Raw genomic sequence first — 22,945 nt, 5'->3', positions numbered from 1 at the left:
TAAAAATATAATTAACTATAATTGTGAAACATGTAAATCGAGATTCAACCCCATATAGTTAGATCTATATAGTTAGATCACAGGTACATGGTAATATGTCGATATCAAAGTTAGGTTTATAGCTTTTTGAAACCGCTAAGGAAAATAAAAACTGCTAAAAGCATTTTTAATTTTATTCTATTTTTTCTAAAATGAAGTGAAATAGAGTATAAAGTAAAAATGCTTCAACTCAACTATATATTTTATTTCAGGAAAATTGTCTTTTAAATCCTGAACTTTCAAATTTAGTTCAAAAAAGGTCTGAACTATTGCTTGGACCATTTAAGGCACAAACTTATTTTGACAAACCGTTTAAAGCCTAGAATTAATTTGACTAAGCCATATTCAATACGTCGCTATTTCAGCTAACGACACGATTAAACGGGGTTAACTTCCGTTTACTGTTCCTGTTAAACCTAAGCTACATCGTTTTGAAATTAGAAAAATCCCTAAATTTCTATCTTCTCAAAATTGCAATCCCTAATTTCCCAAATCAAAAACCCAATTACTTCCGAGTTTCTGTTCAAGAGACCTTGCTTCACAATCAGCTGCTCTTGTTTCACGAGCCTCTGTCCACTTCTGTCACTCATTGATTCAGTATCTTTCTTCTTTCTTCGTCGATAAGGTAATTTATCCCTTGGGATCCCTTTGTCTCTCATCATTCTCGCCGAATTTGAATCAAGAGTTTGTATTTTTTATTGGGTTTTTGATTTGGGAAACTAGGGATTGCGATTTTGAGAAGATAGAAATTTAGGGGTTTTTCTAATTTCAAAACGACGTAGTTTAGGTTTAACGGGAACAGTAAACGGAAGTTACCCCGTTTAATCGTGTCGTTAGCCGAGATAACGACGTATTGAATATGGCTGAGTAAAATTAATTCGAGGTTTTAAACGGTTTGTTAAAATAAGTCTGTGTCTTAAATGGTCCAAGCAATAGTTCAGACTTTTTTTGAACCAAATTTAAAAGTTCAGAATTTAAAAGACAATTTTCCCATTTCATTTCATAATGGAATTTACTCCATAAATGAAGTAATTTATTTATTGTTTGTTCATTACTCTATTATTCTATTATGGAGTAAAATATAATTGAGTTGAAGTATATTTATTCCATTTTCTCCTTTATTTTGAAAAAAAATTGAATTTTATATTGGAAATGATCTAAGGCTAGCAAAAAAACTAAATTGAGCTAGAACGAAGAGCAATAAACAATGGGACAACTAAAATAACTAAACGAACAGTAAACAAGATATGTATAAATTATAATAAGAGACGAAAGGAAGCATGAAGCAAAGAGTTTCGATGAAGAAAACATCTAATAGATTTAAAAGGCTATGATATAATGAAAATTTCAACAAAATCGTCAACCGTTATTTCTTACAGACGTGAATTAGCATGTTAATATGCTTTACAGTTATATAACACATTATTTTAGGTTGTGGTTTTTATTTATTTAGATAACTTTTATGGAAACATGAATTGAATATCCAAATGCACATATTAGACGTACAATTGAAGTGTGGCACACACGTGTGTCTAAAAGTTTATCAAATCAGATCATATCATATACCAAGAGATTATGTTATCATCATAAGCATCTACACTACAATCAAGGCCTAAAAAGATAAAAACACAACAAAAGTGTTATATATCGTTGATTAAAACTTTAAAAGATGAAAAGTGCATTTTAGCAGGGAAGAAAAGATAAATCAAAGTGCTACTATTATAGTAATCATCATGGTTTCTCTCTCTGACACGGTAACCGAGGAAAATCGCCTTCTCAACCTCTGAAGCTCAGCTCCACCGCCCCCCGCCGTCCCGCCTCCGCTCTGCCGTACAGTCGTCCGCCGGAAATTCTTCGATATGAAATTTTCTTCCAGATCCTGCATCCCCGACTCCAATCAAAGCATCTGATGGATTTGAAAATACTTTTTACCAAGCCATTTGGAGTAGATCTATCCGAGTTTGCATCTGGAAAAATTGAAATTTATTTCAAATCAGTTAGAATCGAAGAAGCTCCTCTCCTCTAGTAGCTCTCTCTCTTCGCGTTGAACTTCCATCAATTTACCTCTGATTGAGGACTCAAGTGGTTCCAGCGCTCAAGATCCTTGTTAACGGAAATGGCGAATCGTTTCTCAAGGTCTGAAAAAGGAAAATGGGTTGAGGGATCCTCGAGGGCTCCTCAACGGTCTGATAACTCTGTAAGAAGATCCCCTGCTATTAGGGCGAATGCTCCTGCAAGAAGAGCTCCTATTCAAATCCCTCCAAATAACAATGCGGAGCTCATCGAAGACAACCAGCTCACTCTCTTAGGTCGGCTTACAAACCCTTCTGTCCAGAAACCCCAATGGGTACTGGATTGGCTCATCCAATTCTGGAACTCCGACTCAGCTATCACGGGGCGAATCCAAGGACCTGACCTCATTCAGGTGAGGTTTGAATCAGAAGAGGCGCTCCAATCTGTGTTGCGAAGGGCCCCTTTCCACTACAAGCGTTGGATGATAATCCTTCAGAAATGGGAGCCAATAGTCTCCACCTCCTTCCCCAAGCGGACCCCCTTTTGGATCAAAATCCATGGACTACCTCTCCACTACTGGACTGAGGAAACTCTCTATACCATAGGCAAGGCGCTAGGGCCAAGACTTGATGATGATATTCCCCACGGTAAAATCAGAATCAATATAGACTGCCTCAGTAACCTGGAGATGCAACTTCCTATCCAGTTACCATCAGGAGAAGAACTCAACGTGGACTTGGAGTACGAAAAGCTTGAAAAGCATTGTTTCTACTGCTTCTCCCTCTTCCATGAGGAAGATAATTGCCCAACTAAACCTGTCTCCCAGCGAGAACAAACGCAGGCCAGGGGGATAAGTCAACAAAACACTCTGAGAAGCCTTGAGGAACATCGACGTCGCCATGATCATCGCCGGCCAGCTTCTAACCTGTCTAGGTCCTCTGATTCCCTCTCAAGAGGATATCAAGCCCATGCTCAAAGGTCCACATCGATGAGACCATCCTCCCCTCTCAGGCGATCTAACCAAGCTCCTCCAAGAAATCAACAAAACTATGATCAGAGTTACTTAAGAAGAGAGAATGACAGCTACCAAAGACAGTCCTCTCAGCGTTCTTTCTCAGGTAACAGAAGTGACTACAGAGACCGCTCACCTCATCGGTACTCAAGAGATTCTCGTCCTTCCTATGACAGAGCTCCTAACTCTCAGTCATCTAGGACCCCACCACCGAATCCTCCCAGAGAGCACATGAACTTACCGGACATTCCGGAACGTGGTGAAGTAACTAGCAGATCTTTAGAACGAAGATCAGCTCTAGAGAGGATTGAAGTCCCTCTGCAGGAACCCCAACGCTCGGGAGGCCTCTCTAACTCTCTGTTGGCAAGACTTCAGGATGTTGAGGTTGTCTATGATCAAGATGACCTCCGTAACAAGCTAAATGAAGGAGGCTCAGGTAGTAAATCAGCTTCTACTCCTCAGGGAGATTCTGCTGGATCGGGGCAGAGGATCCATGCTTCCCTTCGTATAGGGTCTACATCGGGGTCCAAGTCTAAAGCAAAGAAGAAGCAAGCAACTACTTCCAGCAAAAAACCGGTGGCCAAAAAGGCTACTACCAAGGCTTCTGCAAAACGAAAGGAAACACCTGCAGCTGCGATGATGCCAGCCAAACGAGCTGCAAGGGCGAAAGTTAACAGAAGCCCACGTCAAAGTACGAGACTCTCTAAACAGATGACAGCACGAGCCACCGTACCAGCCCGCAAAAGGCTATGTGTAGAGAGGGAAGCGAATGAAGATTTACCTGGCTCTCAGGATCAGAATCCACCGGTTATGGTGCCTATTCCAGCTACGAGAAAGGGTCGAGCGGATTTTCGGGGTCTGCGAAACCCGATTCCTTAGCGCTCATAAGTTGGAACTGTCAAGGTTTGGGAGGTGACTTGACAGTTCCAAGGATCCGGGAGATGAAGAAAACAATCAACCCGGACATTCTTTTTCTTAGTGAAACGAAGAACCAAGATGATTTTGTGCTCTCAGAACTGCGATCTCTTGGTTATGCTCATCATCACACAGTACCACCTCTCGGCCTCAGTGGAGGCTTAGCTCTATTATGGAATGCAGAGACCTCGCTGGACATCCTGGAATCATCGCCTCACCTCATTGACGTCAAGATAAAGGTAAAATCTAAAGATTTCCATATCTCTTTTATTTATGGGATGCCACAGCAGGAGCATCGAGCAGCATTTTGGGACAAGATTTCTGTACTGGGTCAAGACAGGGATTCAGCTTGGCTATTATCAGGAGACTTCAATGAAATTCTGGATAACAGTGAAAAAATAGGCGGACCAGAACGGTGGGAAGGGTCCTTCATTCCGTTCAGAAGTTTCGTCTCCCAAAATGGATTATGGGATGTGAAGCATACTGGAAATTCTCTTTCTTGGAGAGGGCAAAGAGGAACCCACTACATCAGATCTAGACTGGATCGTTCTTTGGCAAACAGTGCATGGACTGACATGTTTCCCTCGGGAAGGTGCGACTACCTCCGGTTTGAAGGCTCTGATCACAGGCCGATAGTCACCTACCTGGATGCATCAAGAGTAAAGAGACGACGCCTATTCCGCTACGATAGATGTCTCAATGAAGACCCTGAAGCAAGGAAAGTTATTGAAGAGGCGTGGAGGAAGGATACCACAGAAAATGTGGACAGTAAAATCAAACGCTGCCGTAATGATTTGATCAAATGGTCAAAAGCCAAGAGGGAGAACAGTGCAAAGGCAATTTTGGAGCTACAAAAGAAGTTGGAGGCTAACCTTTCAGCTGATGTACCTTCATTAGAGATCATCCAGGAAATCTCAGTAGCACTGGCTAAAGCATATAAAGCGGAAGAGCTGTTTTGGAGACAGAGAAGTAGAATCATGTGGCTCCAAGGGGGGGATCGAAATAGCGCCTACTTCCATGCTGTTACAAAGGGCAGGAGATCTTTCAATCGGTTAACCACCATTGAAAATGAAGAAGGGAAATCAGTCCATGAAGAGGCAGAGATAGGTAAAGTCTTTGCAGACTACTACTCTAAACTCTTCTCCTCAAATGGAAATCAGGATATGCGGGTGGTTGAGGAAGCCATTAAGACACTGATCACCCCAGAAATGAACACTAGCCTGTCATCCATCCCCGAGAATCCAGAGATTTATGCTGCTGTTAGAAATATCCATCCAGACAAAGCCCCTGGACCGGATGGCTTCTCAGCAGGATTTTACCACTCCTTTTGGGATGTTATTGGTGAGGACATTTGCCGGGATATCCGAAATTTCTTTATTTCCGGGAAGATGGACACCGGAATAAATGAAACACATATTTGCCTTCTCCCGAAGATCACAGGTCCTAAGAGCCCCTCGGAATTTCGCCCCATAGCCCTTTGCAATGTCAGGTACAAGATAATTGCAAAGATTCTTACCCTCCGTTTGCAACGACTCCTGGAACACATTGTATCTCTCTCTCAGTCAGCGTTCATCCCGGGTCGAGCGATAACGGATAACATCCTTATAACTCATGAAACCCTCCACTATCTGAAAATCTCCGAAGCCACAACGAGATGCTCGATGGTAGTGAAAACGGATATGAGTAAGGCGTATGACAGGATCGAATGGGCATTTCTAGAGGAAGTTCTCCGCAAGCTGGGATTTGGGGATGTTTGGATAAACTGGGTGATGGAGTGCGTCACCACAGTATCTTATTCATACCTAATCAACGGAGCACCACATGGAAGCGTTCACCCGAACCGGGGCCTGAGACAAGGAGACCCCCTGTCCCCATACCTATTTATTTTGTGTACAGAAGTCCTCACTGGTCTGTGCATGGCGGAGCAATCCAAGGGACGTTTCAGAGGACTGCGAGTAGCTAGGAAGAGTCCTCTCATCAACCATTTGCTATTCGCTGATGATACCGTTTTCTTCAGTGATACAAGTGTAAGAAACTGTACCTCCCTGATGAGGATTCTAAAGAGATATGAAGACTGCTCAGGCCAATGCATCAACCTAGCAAAGTCTACGGTTATGTTCTCTGCAAAAACCCCGGAGATAATAAAAGACAGAGTAAAGGCAATCATTGGAATAGAGGAGGCTGGAGGTATGGGTAAGTACCTTGGTATCCCAGAAACCTTTGGCCGAAAGAAGACAGATGTGTTTACGGGCTTGGTTGACAAAATAAGGCAACGATCACATTCTTGGCCAACTAAGTTCCTCTCGGGTGCAGGAAAGCATGTTCTTCTCCAAACGGTGCTAGCAGCTCTCCCCAATTACTCTATGTCCAGCTTCAAGATCCCAAAATCTCTTTGTAAGCGAATACAGTCAATTCTGACTAGATTTTGGTGGGACAGTGCCCCCGATCAAAGGAAGATGGCTTGGGTATCATGGGACAGGATGGCAAGACCTAAGTGTGTTGGGGGTTTGGGTTTTAAAGAGCTAGAATCCTTCAATGATGCCCTGCTAGCCAAGTTGGGATGGAGGATCTTAAACAATCCTAATGCTCTCCTATCTCGAGTTCTGAAAGGAAAATATTTTTGGGAATGCTCCTTCCTAGAAAGTACTCCAAAGCAAGCATCTTCACATGGGTGGCATGGGATTATGGCAGGCAAGGAAGTCTTATTAAAAGGTTTGGGCTATCTGGTTGGTGATGGCGCTAGCATTAGCATCTGGTCGGATCCTTGGCTCTCTGCCTCTTCTCCGCTGAGCCCTTATGGACCACCCACCCTTGAAAACCAGTCTCTTAAGGTGCAAGATTTACTACAACCAGATACCAACGACTGGAATCTGGACATGGTGAGAGCCCATTTACCTCATTATGAGGAGTTGATACGTCAGATTATTCCTAGTTCCCTGAAGCCGCAAGATCGACTGGTTTGGTTGGGAGAACCCAATGGAACTTACTCAACTAAAACAGGGTACAAGATGATGAATCCCCACACTGCAGTACCAAATCCTCATGGTTTTGATTGGATGAAACATGTCTGGAAGCTGGATACCTCAAAGAAAATCCAACATTTCCTATGGAGAGCTCTTAATGATGCCCTCCCTGTAGCTGATTTGCTCTTGCATAGAGGAATGGAGGTTGAACCTGCGTGTAAAGTATGTGGTGAATTGGAGACGATCAACCATGTACTCTTCTCCTGCACATTTGCGAGATCAGTTTGGGAGTTAGCACCCATCCACCCTGTTATGCATCTAACGACTCCGCCAGCGTCGCTCCAGCTCCTTCTAACTATGGTGCCGAGAATCCTCAATCTGCCCCCTTCGGGTCTCACTTGTTCTCCCCTGTCCCCGTGGATCTTTTGGAACCTTTGGACAGCACGGAACATACGGTTGTTTGAGGATAAGTTATATACAGCAGAGGAGACAATCTCGAAAGCGGTGCGAGACGCAAAGGAGTGGGAAGCAGCCAAGATAAAGCCAATCTTGAAAGAAAAGAATAGATCGCTCCCTTTAGGACTTGTTGAGTCCTCTGTTCCGACTATTTCGGCTGATGGTGCTTGGAATTCTGTGTCTAAATATGCAGGTTATGGCTGGTTCTTACAAGATAAACAAGCAAAGGTGGAACTCCAAGGCGCGGCTTCTCGTCGTCACGTTGGCTCAGCACTGGCGGCAGAAGCGCTGGCTATTCGAGAGGCGCTCAAAGTTGCTTCAAGTGCAGGATACCCAAGTATCAAGATCTTATCGGACTCAAGTGTCCTAGTGTCTGCCCTGCGATCAGGGTCGGTAGTGAATGAGATAGCGGGGCTTCTTCATGAAATTAGTCACCTCATTTCTCTCTTCTCTTCCATATCTTTTGTTGTTGTTCCTAGATTATCAAACTCTAAAGCTGATGGTCTAGCCAAGAACGCTCTATCTCTTTTGACTTCTCTTGATGCTGTGTAATATGTTTGAAGTTTATTAATCAATCGCCTTTGACCAAAAAAAAAAAGTGCTACTATTATACTACAGAAAGCAAACAAAATAAAACTGCCTATTTATAGCAAAATAACCCATTGAATATATCATTCCATACAAGAACGTAGCAACTACTCGGAATTTTATGTAATTTGTGTAAGTCACGAGAATCTCGCAAACTGACAGAAGAACTCAGAGAGCGGCGCATTTATCTTAAAAAGACTCAAATAAGCTCACGAGTTTCTTGACGTCCACCATAACTAAGAGTAACCACCATCGGTGGTATTCCCCTGTAATTACTCTATTTAGTATTATGGTTACATATTAGCAAAAAAATAACCGAAAAGAAAGCCATTTGTCTGCATCACTATTTATGCGTTACTCTCCTTTCTAAAAGTATATTTTCCTCTTTATTTCCCAATTATTTATAGCAATGATTTAACTACTAAACATTACAATAATTGCGAATATTTTTTAAAAATATAAAGAAAAATAAATGGAAGCGCGTGGGTCCGGACCGTCAATTCTGCTGACGTGGCAATATCTCGTGGGAAATTGAATGCAAACTGTAAAAGATAACGACCAGTGAGAGAGAGAGAATGCTCATCCTCCATGTAATAAAAAGTTTTGCTTATTTATTCCCGTTCTTTGTCCGTTCGATTTCACATTTTAATTTCCAGATTTTTTTTTTGTTTCGTTTGATTTTCACCGGGAAAATCTCTAAACTCCTCTTTCCATTGCTGAGATCGAAAGTGGTGTTGAAGAGTTCGCAAAAAATCTTTATGTTCTTGTTTGCTTAATTCCACAACAAGTATGAGAAACGTGAATAACACCGTCGAGACGGTGAACGCTGCCGCTTCTGCCATCGTCTCCGCCGAGTCTCGAGTCCAACCTTCTTCAGCAGTACAGGTAACAACAGCACTACGATCTCTCCCCTCTTTCTTTCTGGTTAAGTGTAAAGTCTGTTCCTTTGGATCAAATATTGATGAAGTTATAACCTTTAGATTATGTTTTGTAGCTCTGATCAACAATCTTTTTTTTTCTTTTAATATACAGAAGAAAAAATGGGGAAGCTGGTGGAGTTTGTACTGGTGTTTCGGATCCCAAAAGAACAACAAACGGATCGGTCACGCGGTTCTCGTACCCGAACCTGTCGCATCCGGATCAGCTCCGGTGGCTCCAGTCCAAACCTCATCGAGCAACTCAGCATCAATATTCCTTCCTTTTATAACTCCTCCTTCCTCTCCAGCATCGTTTCTACAGTCAGGTCCTTCCTCTGTCTCCCACACTCCTCATAATAGTACCGGTCTACTTTCCTTTACCGGTCGCAACGAACCGGCTTCAGCCTTTGCTATTGGGCCTTACGCTAACGAAACTCAGCCCGTGACTCCACCCGTCGACTCCGCCGTCGCGACTGCGCCGTACACGCCGCCTCCGGAGTCAGGTCAGGTGTCTTCTTGCGCGACGCCTTCTTCCCCTGAGGTTCCTTTCGCTCAGTTGCTCACCTCTTCGCTGGAGCGAGCTAGGAGGAACGGCGGCGGTGGAGTGAGTCGGAAGTTTTCGGCCGGGCACTACGAGTTTCGGTCGCATCAAGTGTATCCAGGGAGTCCTGGCGGTGGTAATCTGATCTCTCCTGGCTCGGTGGTTTCGAACTCTGGTGCTTCTTCTCCTTACCTTCCTGGTAAGTGCTCCATCGTCGAGTTTCGTGTCGGGGAGCCTCCGAAGTTTCTGGGGTTTGAGCACTTCACGGCGCGAAAATGGGGGTCGAGGTTCGGTTCCGGGTCGATCACGCCTGCTGGTGGTCAAGGTTCGAGGTTGGGTTCGGGTGCTTTGACTCCTGACGGTGGTGGAAGTGGGGGAGGACTTGGGTCGAAGCTAGCTTCTGGTGCTGTGACGCCAAATGGTGGAGAGATGGTGGTGGTGGTGGGCAGTCTTTTGGATAGTCAGATCTCTGAGGTTGCGTCTTTAGCCAATTCTGATGATGACGTGTCGTCAGGTGGCGCCGTTGCTCATAGAGTGTCGTTTGAGTTGACTGGTGAAGACGTTGCGCGTTGCTTTGCAAGCAAGCTATACGGAGTGGGGTTAGATGATGGTTTATTGCATGAGAAAGGGAGTGAGGATACTAACAAATGGAGTGACTCTGTTTCTGGTAACGAACTGAGTCAGAAGTTAAAAACGTTTTCGTTAGGGTCGAGCAAAGAGTTCAAGTTTGATAACACGAAAGAAGAGATGATAGAGAAGACAGCTGAGTGGTGGGTGAATGAGAAGGTTGCAGGAAAAGGTGATAACAGTTGGAGTTTCTTTCCTGTGTTACGGTCTGGAGGATTCAGTTGACTAACTGAGTCTGGAGGATTAGCAGAAGGAAACAAACCAATCACCACTAACATTGGTAAGCAGGTCAGGTCAGTGATCTGGTAAAGATATTGGGTTCTAACAACAACCATACGTCTATATGTAGTTTTGCATTGTGGGAATCTATGTTGTACTGATATGATATATATAATAATATTCTTTGGATCATTTAACAAGCTTTGTTTTACTTTATTACATGAAAATCTGAGAACCTATTTCATTTCAAAATCTTAAATTTCAAGTTTAAATCCTCAGAATGGAATAAGGTCAACAAAATAACAAATCAATGTCTTTCTATCAAGAATGAGGACTCTCGAAATCAAGAAAAAATCTCACTAGAAGCAAGAAAAAAAAATGATCTCTCTCTCTCTCTCTCTCACTAATACTGCACTTTTGGTATTACCTAAAAAGAATGATACTCTCTGGTCCAGAATCAAGTTCGATTTTTCAAGGAATCTTCTGTTTTGGAACATACTTCACCTTCGTGCCCTTTTCTGGTTTCATCCTCTGCTTTGGTCTTGCGGCGGTTATAACACCATTTGTGGATTCGTGACTGTTGTTTCCTGGCATGTCTGTTTCCTGAGACAGAACCAACGTCACGTGTTCTGCAGAGATTGCCTCTTTCCATCCTGACAAGCCATATTCATTTGAGTAAACATCTTAACAACTATTGAAATTAACTGAAAAAGAAAAGAGAAGTTAAAAGAAGTTTTACTCTTCGCAAGAAACGCCTTTGCTTCTTGGTTGTTGAACTGCAAGCCTATGTGATGAGCGTTCTTAACTTCAGGTGCAGTTGAGCTTGAGTGCTTATTTTTCTCGTCTGTGTTTCCATTGGCTGTTGGCACTTTCCTTCCCTGACTGCTCACTGGTCTCGATACCTCTACAGTTGATTCCTCAGATGTGTGTTTCGCCTCAACAGCCTTTGTTCTTCCCTCCTCTTCGCTACATTTTGCTTGGTTATGTTCTCCGCCTAGACAGCTGTTCTGGATTGTTACACTTACCGATCCAATCAGAACTTCACTGTTCTTAGTTTGTTCCTGTTCAGCTACTACTCCGTCTGGTGATGCCGATTTGGGGTTATCAGTTTTCCGGCTCCAAACTTTAGTAGTATTGGCTCTTGCGTCTCTGTTAGTTCCATTCTTTCGCATGCCTCCAAGTTTTGGCGCACGATTACCGTGGAACCCATTCGCCATTCCATACTGCGATCTTTCCATTTCCCTACGGCCACTTCGCCTTTCGATGTTTTGGCCATTACCAACACCATGATCGTCAACCATTGGCGCTTGAGATTCACCGTTTCTCTCATTATCAGTTTCCAAAACTTGAGGTTCCTCGAGGGATGAAGAGTCCTCAGTTGGTATGGAGTCTGACCTCTGTGCATCGGAATCTGAAGCTACAGATAACGCGCTTGATGACTCAGCTGGAGATTGTTGTTGTTCTTCTGATGTGGTACTCTCGTCTTCCTTAACATCTTTTGTCTGGTCTTTTACTCTCTGTTCTTTCTGTCTTAGCTTCTTCCTCTTCTTCCTCTCCAACAGCTCAGCTTGTCTGCTCCAGACATAACACCAGTGAATAAGATATAACACTTGGGAACCAATTCTGAATTGGGAAACTTGATTTTAGTAATGCTATATGACTGGCATTGCAATTAATAACCACGCACCTTCTTTGAGCAGCTTCTTCCTCTTCAACCAGTAAGTTTTGGCATCTCAGGGCTTCCGCATCTTTGTCAGCAAGCCAAGCTTTAATCTGTAAATTAAGAAAACAAAAATAAACCACATGTAACGGATACGTGCAAAGAAGTGTTCTTGTAATAGACACTTTGCTTCGCCAACTAGAGAGGAACGGTGAAACATTGAGGGGAAAACGTTACCAATTGCTGTTCCAAAAGAAAGCTTGCGCAAGCAACGACATTTTTTGCCTCCAGTACATTTTTTCCATTTTCCCCGTCAAAAATGTACTTTTGCATTGATGCAGCCTCGTTACTCATGAAAGTTTTTTCGCTTGCATCATCGAGAATGCTAAAAAGTTGATTTGAAGAAATTGGAAACCTAAGTGGTCTACCCTGGATAATATCCTGGAGAGACATTAACATATGTATCAGCCATAAGGTTGAACATGGAGAAATTTTATCTAGAAAGATTAAAAAAAAAAGAAATCGTCAAGAGAGAGATGAACTTCATACCAAGAGGTTAGAACCAGCTCTTAGATAATATTGCGGGAGCGCAGTATATCCTGGGTTTTCAATCAGAGAAATTAGTCCTGACTCAACTGATTCTCCACGAACATTCTACACAAGAATCAAAACAAAGCATTTTAAGTTAGAGAAACTAGTCTCAAGTATGCAAAGCATTTTAATTAGTCACACAGATCCATGATGGAGAAATACAATGCTAGAGCATGTGAAACAAGAAATGAACATCATGATAAAAGTATGCATACTCAACAGCCCTGTGAGACTGTGCATACGAATTAGGTATGGTATATTCTCTATTTCTAACTAAAACGTATTAATTTGGAAACAAATCCCATTATGGTTTTCACCCTTGCAATAATGAAGTAAATAAGCAATACGCAATTCATAAGGAGCCAGAACCCTTGTAACCGATGAGACAAACAACAAGCAATTGGGAGACTGGGGAACATGAAATACTACACTCACAACAGATGCTCACTATACACCTAAAATGAGTGAAGATAACAATTTTTTTTGAGAAAAGAAGGGAAAGCATCAACGGGGATCATATTACCTCCAGCATCATGCTCTTTAATGAGAGAATCTCCTTTGCATCAACCACAGAGAGCTGAAATAATAAGAGAGAATGAACATGGTCACTACCTTAAGGGGAAAAAAATAAAAATAAAATAAGAGAAGACGTCTAGAAGGAAAACAAACCTTATCCCAAAAGGCCCCCAGCGCATCCCTCTCTTTGCCAGAATACTGGAAGTACCATTGCAAAAAAAAAAAAAACAAAGCAAACCTTTTCAGATGACTCCAGGAATGAAGGACTGAGAAGTTCAAATGACAAAAGAAAAAAAAAGGAAACCTTGTCAGGGGTTGTGGAACGGCGATGCATACGTTTATGCCTTCTAAAGTTGACAGGAGAGCAAAACTCCCTGTCGCACTTTTCACACTTGTGCAGTTGTATCTTCAAAGGAGTGAGCAACGGCCATCCTGTGAACGAAAAATACAACACCAAATTGATCTAATCTACTATTCCCCAAAGCCACACATGCTATCTATCTCAACTCAACCATCACTCTGATCTAGAAAACTCAACGGGCTAACATCCTAGAGAAGCCACTTGGAACAGAGACAATGTCAGATCCAATCACATAAGAGGGAGGCAATCTCACCTGGACGTTCTAAGGAATGGAGAAGTTGAAAGAGCTGGACAGGACTGTTTTCAGGTCTGTGGAAAGTTAGAAACGGATCTTTTCCAACAGCTCTTCTGATCAGCATATCCAGAGAATCATTCCCATCTTGTTTCACCACCTCCATCGATTTCGAACTGTACAATAAAGGATGCCATTAACAAACACACACACAAAGTTCCTATAATCACACCTATATACATCAATCGTTCATGCAAAGTTGAAACAGTGTTCTATTCGATTCAATTTATCACAACCACTGAGGCAGATGCCACCAAGCAAAATCGAAATCATAATCCAAAGACGGCGGAGAGAACTAAGACTTTTCGCTGTTTTGAAATCTCATCAATACACAGTTACGAATACAAGGAGCTGAATGAATTTTCAAAATCGATTTTGAGTGTCTATGAAAAGGTGAATGTAAGTCCCGATCACGTACCAGTAACACTGTGACAACAGATCGAAAGGAAGAAGAGGAGAAAAAAAAATCGAGAGCGATCCTGAGGGGATTCAAAAAGCTAGAGAACGGAGCGAAAACAGCTTTGGCACGGAAGGAAGAAAGTCGCCGAGAAAATCCGAGAAAGTGATGGGAACGCTAAAGAAAAATGAGAGAAAATTTTGGAATGTGGAGAGAGGCAAAGATGTGGGAGGAAATTATAAAAGGCGAGTACAACAATGGGGGTCCAATTCGTGAAATCCAGCAAATATTGATGGTTAAACACACAAAATTAAAAGAAATAACATGTTAATTAGGAACAATATCATTTTTTCCCCTATACTGTAATTTTTTTTTTGGTCCAGATTTTTATTTTTATTTTTTGAAAAAAAAAGGCTTAAGGTCCAATTTTTTTAAAAGACTATTTGAAATTTTCATTTACATTTGCTCAAATCTCATTGGTCCAGTGATGTGAGCAAACACCATTTCTTCTTTTATTATTAATCACTGAAGTTAAAATATTGCTTCTCCAAAAAAGTCTCTAATATTGATGAACAAAGCAAAAAAAAAAAAGGAATTTCCCTGCATACTAACTCAACTAGTTAATTTTGAGCTCTTTGAAAAAAAAAAAAAAATTTTTGAGCTCAATTGCTAACTTTCATAGTCTAATATTGATGAACAAATGTCCAACGGCTTGTCTCAAGCCACATATGTTATGCTTCTCTTGCATCAGATTTGGAATCCGTCATCTATAGTCCACGTTTAATTTTTTTTTTTTACGGAATATTGATTTGTATTTTAATCTGTTTGATAGACAGTATTTCAAATATACACCTGCTAATTAATTTGAAATTATTGAAATCATATACGGTAGAACCTCTATAAATTAATAATATTGGGACTTTAGAATTTTATTAATTTATAGAGATATTAATTTATAAAAATTTCATTTTTTAGATTTTTTTTCTTTCTATTTTTCTATTTTTTTATAAAATAGGAAAATATTTGATTTTACCATATATACATTATTTAAATTTTAGAAATTTTACTTTCATATGGTTTTATTGTATTATTTGGTGTATATTTTTATGTTTTATAGAACTGTTATGTGATTTTTTGATATATTTACTAAATACTATCAAAATATATTAAAATATTAAGAAAATAGATTTATTTTCATTATAACCAACAATATAATGTTTATTTTGTACTTATATAAAAAATATATATTGATAGATTATTAATTTATGATTTAATGGGATTATATATTAACATAGGAGTTTTAAAAAATTTATTATCTTATTATTTTATCGATTTGTATCATATTTTACACTAGCCCAAGTTGAGACTGACGAAATTTGTTATTTTATAGAGATTATTAATTTATTGAGTATTAATTTATAGAGGTTCTACTGTATATATTTCAAGATTAAACGTGGGAAAAATGTGTGTGTTTGAATGGAATATATATTTGAGACTTGAGAGCTTGACAACATTCAGTCTGTTAGAAATTGAAAAAAAAATGTTTCAACTAATGGCCCCATTATTTTTCAATATGATCAGAATGATATCAAGAATCAACAAGCGTTACAACTCTTTCTGCAGGTACCAAAGTAATCAGGAGAGCCAATCATATAAACAGGGTTCTTCTTGCATTCTCCAAGCTCAGCCCATTGCCCACAGTTCTCATCTTCATCACTGCATTCACCGCTCTCCTCATCATTTATTGCTTGTTTCTTGGCGTATATCAGTTTTGTCGCCACCAACAGTTCCCCTTTCAGCACAGGACATCTAAAATGAGTGCTTGTTGGATCCAAAGATACATTCAAGTGGCTTGTGAAGAACAGAACTGCGTTTCCTTTTACTGGTCTTAAAATGTTACCGGTCTGTGAGCAGTCTGACCAACTCTGTGTGCTTTTCACCTGGAGGGTAAAAAATGGATATATGGTTTTTGGATATTCGTTGTGTTGTGCCAAAAAGACTAGACAATCTACATTATTTGTTATTACCGACCTCTGAATATGGGAAGAGAAGCTCTCCACCTTGAGTTGTATTTGAGACGTAGAGAATGATAGTTGCCAACAGAGATTCATGCCATACTGAGCTAGAATCTTCTCCAAAATAATCCAACTTCTTGCCTGTCTTTTCCGACGTGTAACTTCTTACCTTGATCGGACTACTGTTTTCTGAAAGATATGCATCAAAAGAGACACATAAGCCGGCAGTTTTGGGCCAAGAAGAAGGCGATTACAAACATAACTCAAGAAAAGAGGCCTTTCCAAGAGCAATCAAAAGGTTTCCATAGATTGAAAACTAAGACAAGTAAAGGTTTGTACTTGGTACCTCTTGGTAGGAAAGTCCATGCAGAAATCTTTTCTTCAATTCCAGCAACTACTGAATCCTAGTTTACCCAAAAGTGTACCAATTTAATGACTTTGATGTTATATAACACCTGCGCTTTCTAAGTTGCTTGTCACACAAAACTACAATCATGTTTATCTTATAGTCTACATGAATAAAAGTGTACCAATATAGCATCTTTACCACATAGTGTATCAAGAAATAAACTAAGAACTGACCGGCACATCTAAAACGTACTAGAACTTACAAGTTGCGTCTTCCCATCAGCATCCCCTGACTTAACCTCTGAACTCTCCTTTCTCTACAGAAAAAGAAACAACCGTTAGAAAAGAACAAATGTATCAAATATATCTCAACAAACCGAAGGAAAGAAGAATTCACCAGAGATATCAGATGATCACACTCTTCCTCTGACAAGAATCTGCGGTAAAGAAAGACCCTGTGCATACCAAATAGTAGTAGAACACACATTAGTATCTCCTGAAGACTAACTTTCAGGCTACCTAAAAACTTCGACAAACAACAGCTAGAAACTTTTCCTATATGCAAAGATTGTGTATAACTTGATCTATGAAGCAGATATCCATGAAAAAAGTACCTCACCTTGGTTGCCATGAGAGTTGAAGAACACGTCTCGGGTCCACAGATTTAGATCCAACAACATAACTCGACTGTGTATAACTCTCATCTTTATCTCGGAGTTCCTTCCGACTACATAATTTTTTTTTTTGACTCAAACTACATAATTTTTTTAAAAAAGGGAAAAAAAGGAATCATAATATAAGGAACAAAGAGAAAACTTTGAGAGATACACGAACAGTATTAAAGCTAACCAAACTGAAATGTGATTAACGTTCTCGCAAGCCCCATTATTGCAAAGATCTATCTACATTCGGGTTCAGAGTGAAATGCAAGGATCTTTTTAAAAATCAAACAAGAGAAACCGACTCAATGAGGGATTTAGACACGTACCTTCCACCGAAGCAGAAAGGAGAAGAAGAAGACATGATCATCAGAATAAGGAAGATTTGGCTAAGGGAAGCCATTGCTCCAGTGGTACTGATAACATAGCATAAATGAATGGTCTGTTCATATAGGCATTAGATATATGCATTGTAAAAAGGTAGAGAAAAAATACAAAAGATAGAAATGAGCAAAAATGATGCAACATAGCGAATAAATTAGATAATGGATCTATATACGCATGCATGCGTATGAACGTATGCGCGGTGTATACAAATAGGTGCTAATAATAGAGTGTGCAGTGCTTTAAAAGAGGGGATGGTTAAGCTAATTTTCAGGTTTGAAAAAGGAAAACAATGTGCGCCCTTATCACAAATAAACAGATTAGCGACTAATATTAATGATAACAAATAAGAGCAGTTGTCCGAGTTTGTCTCGACCCTCCCTTCACAAGCCAATTAAGCATTATCCTCTTCTTTAGTTCTCCTACCAAGTTACATTCCCAGAGGACAATCAATATTCATACAAAACAAGTTCCTCTTCCTCAAGCTTTACCATAAAAACTAAACAAAAGCAATGGTTTGTCTCCTCTCTTCTCTTATTTTTGTAATAATTTTGTAGGATTATTGTTACTATACAATGGTATGTAGCAGGTAACAGATGTGATAGAACATCTGATTCTGAAAATATAGATGTCTATGTAGACCTTTAAAACCTCGAGTTTGGGTGCAATGATTGTCTAATCATTTTAGATGTCGATTTCTCCATGTTATTGACGTGTTTCTCATTATTTTGTATAAGATAAATTACACAAGCTTCCACATAAAAATGAAAAAAGAAACTAGCTAACTTCAGCATAAAAGAAAATACTTTTGTATTTGACCTGTGGAGATATAATATGGTTATGGATGTTAATGACATGATTGAATGAAAAGGCCAACGCGGCATCGGGGATGGCAGTGGAGGACAACTGCAAGCTGAAGTTTTTGGAGCTAAAGAAAAGAACCTATCGGTTCATAATATTCAGGATAGACGGGCAGCAAGTGGTGGTGGAAAAGTTAGGAAACCCCCAAGAGACTTACGATGATTTCACCGCTTCCCTCCCTGCCGACGAGTGCCGCTATGCGGTTTTCGATTTCGACTTTACCACCAATGAAAATTGCCAGAAGAGCAAAATCTTTTTCATCGCCTGGTACAACATTCTCTACTTTTCCTTAGTTGATGTTTTCATTCAATTTTACTATATATCATAAAGCCTTGATGAGTTAAAACGTTAGAACATATACATCAAGTAAGCCTTATTAAACGTTAGATATTTTCAACGTCATGTCATGTTAGTACTAACAATGACCGGATCTGAGATTAAGAGGACCATAAACAATTTAAAGTTAATCTTGATAAAAAATAGACAATTTGAAATTCATGATCTATATATATTAGCTTTATAAAATTTGGGAGTCAAAGCAAGTGTTTCATCCCACTTAGAGCCTGATAAGTGATAACAACCCTAAACCCTTTCTTATACTTAATATTCCCACGTACCAGACTTGATCTTGATTCAGTAGTTTTGAATGAAGTGTACTTATCTGTGTTTGGCTTTGTTGAATGATGCATGGTAGGTCACCGGATTCATCTAGAGTGAGGATGAAGATGGTGTACGCAAGCTCTAAGGATAGGTTCAAGAGAGAATTGGATGGGATTCAGGTGGAGTTGCAAGCCACTGATCCTAGCGAGATGAGTTTCGACATTATCAAAAGCCGAGCTCTCTAGATCTTTTCGTTGATTTGTCATCAAAGCATCTAATATATTCATCTTTCGTATTTCTGATATTCCCAAAAAAAAAAGTTGAAAGATTTTTCAGTGTTATGTAATTTCCTTGGTTTAAGAACTGATTTGTTCATCGTCGTTTTCCATTCATATCTATCTTATTAAAGTAGAAGTACTTTAAGCTTTTGTTTGGTAATAGGGATATAAATCCTTAAAAAATTAAATTTTGTCTGGTAACAAAGATAGTAGAGAATTTTGTCTTTTCCTTATTTAAATGATAGATTTAAGTATTTAATGTCTTTTCCTAATTTAAATAATAAATTTCTTTAATAGAATGAATCTTAACCAAAATAAATTTCTTTATAGATTTTTTGTTAACATTTAATATTTTTCAATATTTATTAGTAAAAATAATAAAATAAAAATCACACATCCAAATCAATTTATATATCATATAAATAAAATATAAAATATTTTATTTATAAATTGTTAGTATAACACTTTTATAATATAAGTCCAATTAGTTATAAATATTATATTTTTATATTATACACTGTAATATAATAGATGATTAAAATCACATAATATAATTATTTAAAGTAATAAATAAAAATTTTGTTTTAAAATGTTATACTAATGGTGGAAGCCCATTGGTCCAGTGGTTTGATCAATGGTTCAATTGTTTCTACATCCGGAGGTCTCGGATTCAAACCCCAGAAAATACCAAATTATGCAGATTATGGAGAAACAAGTTACAGAAGATTTTCAGCTTGGTGCATGGCGTACCATCGAACATGGATCTCATATGACGGCTCAGAGTGGTGCAGTCAGGCGTGTATTCTCACATGGTGGTAGGATTGTCGGCTGTAAAATCGTCTTTGTAATATTCGCATCGTTGTAATAGCATAATTAATCGATAATAATCGACTCAGACGTTAAAAAAAAATGTTATACTAACAATTATGTAATACATATTAATTTACACACACACACATATATATATATATATAGATATTATATCATTAGGATAAAAAAAAATTGAAGTGAAAGCAAATATTTATACGGCCACGGGTCAAACTATAGAAATAAACAACAATGGCGTAAGATTTTTTTTTAACAAATTTATTTTAATTTCAAATATGTTTATATATTTTATGTATTTATAAATTATTTTATTTGTTATTAAGAATGCTGAGATTTTGGAATTGGAAAAAATTATGACCCATCTCTATATTATTTTAATTAGAAATTTAAAATTTATATCAAAATATTTTTTAAACTTTTAATTTTTATTATAACTATAAATATTAATTTTCAATCTAAATTTATGTTTAGATATTACAAATATATCATTTATAAATAAAAACTAAAAACATAAAATAAATACCCGCCCGGTTGGGCGGGTCAAGATCTAGTGTTCACTTATCTTTGTAAATAATGTAATTACTCCATGTTGGGAGAAGTTGAACCCATGTCGTTGAGCATGTTTGTGTAACATCTCAAATAAAATTCCTAATAATGCTCTATATTCATTATTACGGTATGTCGATATGTCCGAGTGGTTAAGGAGACAGACTTGAAATCTGTTGGGCTTCTCCCGCGCAGGTTCGAACCCTGCTGTCGACGTTTTACTATCTCGTATAGTCGATGTATCTTCTTGTTTAAGAAGTTAGTTGTTCAACATAACGGTTCGGGCTTAACCCTTTTCTAAACGAGTTAGGCCTGAAACAAGATCCATTGTGCTACCTATAATCGCGGTTCTACTGTACGAGACCTACTTGTTAGTTGTAGAAGAAGAGACACGAAAAGCGGCGGGGGTTGGTTGCAGCTACTACAACACCCCCACGTGGCAAAATATAGTTTGTTTATCCAGTTTCAATAGCCTACCACCACGAGAGTACACCTCTTCCATTGATGATGCTGATAACTACACATTTCTACATTCCACGCGCGTATCTGTATTGCCATTCTTAGATCATAACTATATGAGCTACTAATTGTAGCTACAAACTTTGTGTTGTGGTTTCACTGATGATCTGATCAATAAAGTTCATGAATCTTGTAAATCTTTGAACATCTCACCATCAATTTTTTTTTTTCATTTACAAATTCGATTTACATTGGTTTAGACGTAACATAGTTACGTCATTCTTGATGAAAAAAGAAGAAACCAAAAGAGTTACAATCTGAGTCCTCTTTATTAATTTTTTGTTCCTGCTTCTTGCACTTAGAGCTAAAAACGACGTCGTCAAGAGTCCAGTTGCTGTTGTTCATCATCATTTCGTTGTAATGGAACTGATCAACATCACCTGGTTCCTGGTAATCTGAGATAGTTCCTTCAATACTTGGAGCTTGATTGTGTTTAGAGTCTGTCACATCAGAGGAAGAAAACCACTCGGAGAAGAAAAGCCTTGGAATCTCCTCAGGACCAGAAGAACATAGATAGTTGTTGTTGCTTTCTTGTGATGGAGATGAAGATGTCTTATCTGGAAGTCCCTGGAAGGAGATGACGTGATTTGGGACTAATGTTTGTGTGTTTCTTTCTCCACAAGAAACGCGTGATCCAGAAGAAGAGGAAATAGATGGTGCGTGTTGAGAGCTATGAGTCGTGAGCCATCTCTTTTTCAAATGAGAGTGCCAATAGTTCTTTATCTCGTTGTCTGTTCTTCCAGGTAAGTATTGCGCAATCTTTGACCACCTATTCCCACCCAAAAACTGTTATCTTTGGCATCTACTGGAACAATAGGGTTAGGGTTTCAGTTAGGGTTATGCTTACTTACTTGTTACCCAGGGAAGAGTGAAACGTCAAGATAATTTCTTCTTCTTCTGCACTAATCATATCCCTCTTTAACCCTGGTCTTAGGTAATTAATCCATCTTAGTCTGCAGCTCTTCCCATTCCTTTGTAACCCTTTTCGTATTAAATCCCATCAAAAATGCCTAAAGTAATTAAGGACTCGATCCCAAGAAGAACTAAGTATTAAAGAAGAAGATTAAAAAGAAATACCAGCTTTGATGGGAACAGTGGTCCAGCAAGAATGGCCATGAGAGAGGATGAATCTGCTTAGCTTCTCGTCTTCTTCAGGTGACCAGAACCCTTTCCTTTGTCTCTGCTTTAGCCTCTCTCCAGATTTCATTTTCGCCATTTCTCTGTTCTGAAACATGTGTGTGAATATTCTGATTTAGAGACCATATATATATCACCAAAACTCCACACATAAAGTCTACATAGTTTTAAGAAATGACCCCATGGGGCTGCTTTAGAATAAAAGACACGACCTGTATTATAGTTCCATAATTAATGACTTTTGTCCTCACTCCTTACTTATACAAATGCATTCAAAACGAAAACATGCTATATAATACGAAAGTCACACATATATATTCGAAACTTTATATGCATGTTTTTGTATTGTATGCATTTGTATAAGGAAAAGGAGGAGTGAGGACAAAAGTCATTGTATGTGAAGATGGTTAGGTGTAGCCAAAGTCTACTTAGATGAAACTAAACTATTGATACAGTGTTAATATTTATAGTTTTCAACTCAGAAAACAAATTAGCATATGTACCGTCGTATTTTGAAAATATTATTTGCTGAAGGAAGGAACAAAGTATTACGAATATACAGTAACATATTCATAGCCAAAAAGTCTACATACATATCAGCAATAATTCGAGAGAATATGACAGGCTTCTCCAGTTTGAATTACGTAAGGATTACTCAATGAA

At 39.0% G+C, this 22,945-nt stretch overlaps 5 protein-coding genes and 1 non-coding gene across 6 annotated transcripts; 3 read left to right on the top strand and 3 right to left on the bottom strand.

Moving 5' to 3' along the window:
- The first annotated feature begins 8,580 nt into the window (after positions 1-8,580).
- Positions 8,581-10,482, top strand: LOC108826846 (adhesin AWP1-like). Its single transcript, XM_018600198.2, has 2 exons — positions 8,581-8,871; positions 9,019-10,482. Exons 1-2 carry the CDS (start codon positions 8,776-8,778, stop codon positions 10,294-10,296), a joined length of 1,374 nt encoding a protein of 457 aa, XP_018455700.1. The 5' UTR covers positions 8,581-8,775; the 3' UTR covers positions 10,297-10,482.
- A 35-nt stretch (positions 10,483-10,517) lies between these two features.
- On the bottom strand, positions 10,518-14,348 carry LOC108842916 (uncharacterized). Its single transcript, XM_018615969.2, has 10 exons — positions 14,129-14,348; positions 13,672-13,826; positions 13,362-13,489; positions 13,211-13,255; positions 13,065-13,118; positions 12,500-12,604; positions 12,188-12,391; positions 11,978-12,063; positions 11,030-11,862; positions 10,518-10,943 (listed from the first exon to the last, which is right to left on the bottom strand). The coding sequence occupies exons 2-10, from the start codon at positions 13,814-13,816 to the stop codon at positions 10,762-10,764; spliced, it is 1,782 nt and encodes a 593-aa protein (XP_018471471.2). The 5' UTR covers positions 13,817-13,826; positions 14,129-14,348; the 3' UTR covers positions 10,518-10,761.
- Positions 14,349-15,649: 1,301 nt separating this feature from the next.
- Positions 15,650-17,532, bottom strand: LOC108840927 (probable prolyl 4-hydroxylase 12). Its single transcript, XM_018613728.2, has 7 exons — positions 17,459-17,532; positions 17,090-17,197; positions 16,868-16,925; positions 16,734-16,787; positions 16,469-16,526; positions 16,139-16,311; positions 15,650-16,047 (listed from the first exon to the last, which is right to left on the bottom strand). The coding sequence occupies exons 1-7, from the start codon at positions 17,530-17,532 to the stop codon at positions 15,703-15,705; spliced, it is 870 nt and encodes a 289-aa protein (XP_018469230.2). The 3' UTR covers positions 15,650-15,702.
- Positions 17,533-17,889: 357 nt separating this feature from the next.
- LOC108840563 (actin-depolymerizing factor) lies at positions 17,890-19,362 on the top strand. The gene is made up of 3 exons (XM_018613401.2): positions 17,890-18,028; positions 18,385-18,641; positions 19,069-19,362. The coding sequence occupies exons 1-3, from the start codon at positions 18,026-18,028 to the stop codon at positions 19,217-19,219; spliced, it is 411 nt and encodes a 136-aa protein (XP_018468903.1). The 5' UTR covers positions 17,890-18,025; the 3' UTR covers positions 19,220-19,362.
- Positions 19,363-20,760: 1,398 nt separating this feature from the next.
- On the top strand, positions 20,761-20,842 carry TRNAS-UGA (transfer RNA serine (anticodon UGA)). Its single transcript has one exon. It is a non-coding gene; the product is annotated as a tRNA-Ser (tRNA).
- A 440-nt stretch (positions 20,843-21,282) lies between these two features.
- Positions 21,283-22,384, bottom strand: LOC108834863 (transcription factor LAF1-like). The gene is made up of 3 exons (XM_018608181.2): positions 22,223-22,384; positions 21,997-22,126; positions 21,283-21,914 (listed from the first exon to the last, which is right to left on the bottom strand). The coding sequence occupies exons 1-3, from the start codon at positions 22,377-22,379 to the stop codon at positions 21,362-21,364; spliced, it is 840 nt and encodes a 279-aa protein (XP_018463683.2). The 5' UTR covers positions 22,380-22,384; the 3' UTR covers positions 21,283-21,361.
- Between the last annotated feature and the right edge of the window lie 561 nt (positions 22,385-22,945).

The sequence above is a fragment of the Raphanus sativus genome, chromosome 2, assembly GCF_000801105.2.
Source record: "Raphanus sativus cultivar WK10039 chromosome 2, ASM80110v3, whole genome shotgun sequence".
Lineage (NCBI taxonomy): Eukaryota > Viridiplantae > Streptophyta > Magnoliopsida > Brassicales > Brassicaceae > Raphanus > Raphanus sativus.
The sequence above is the reverse complement of the archived record's forward strand: the minus strand, read 5'-3'. Positions and strand labels throughout refer to the sequence as shown.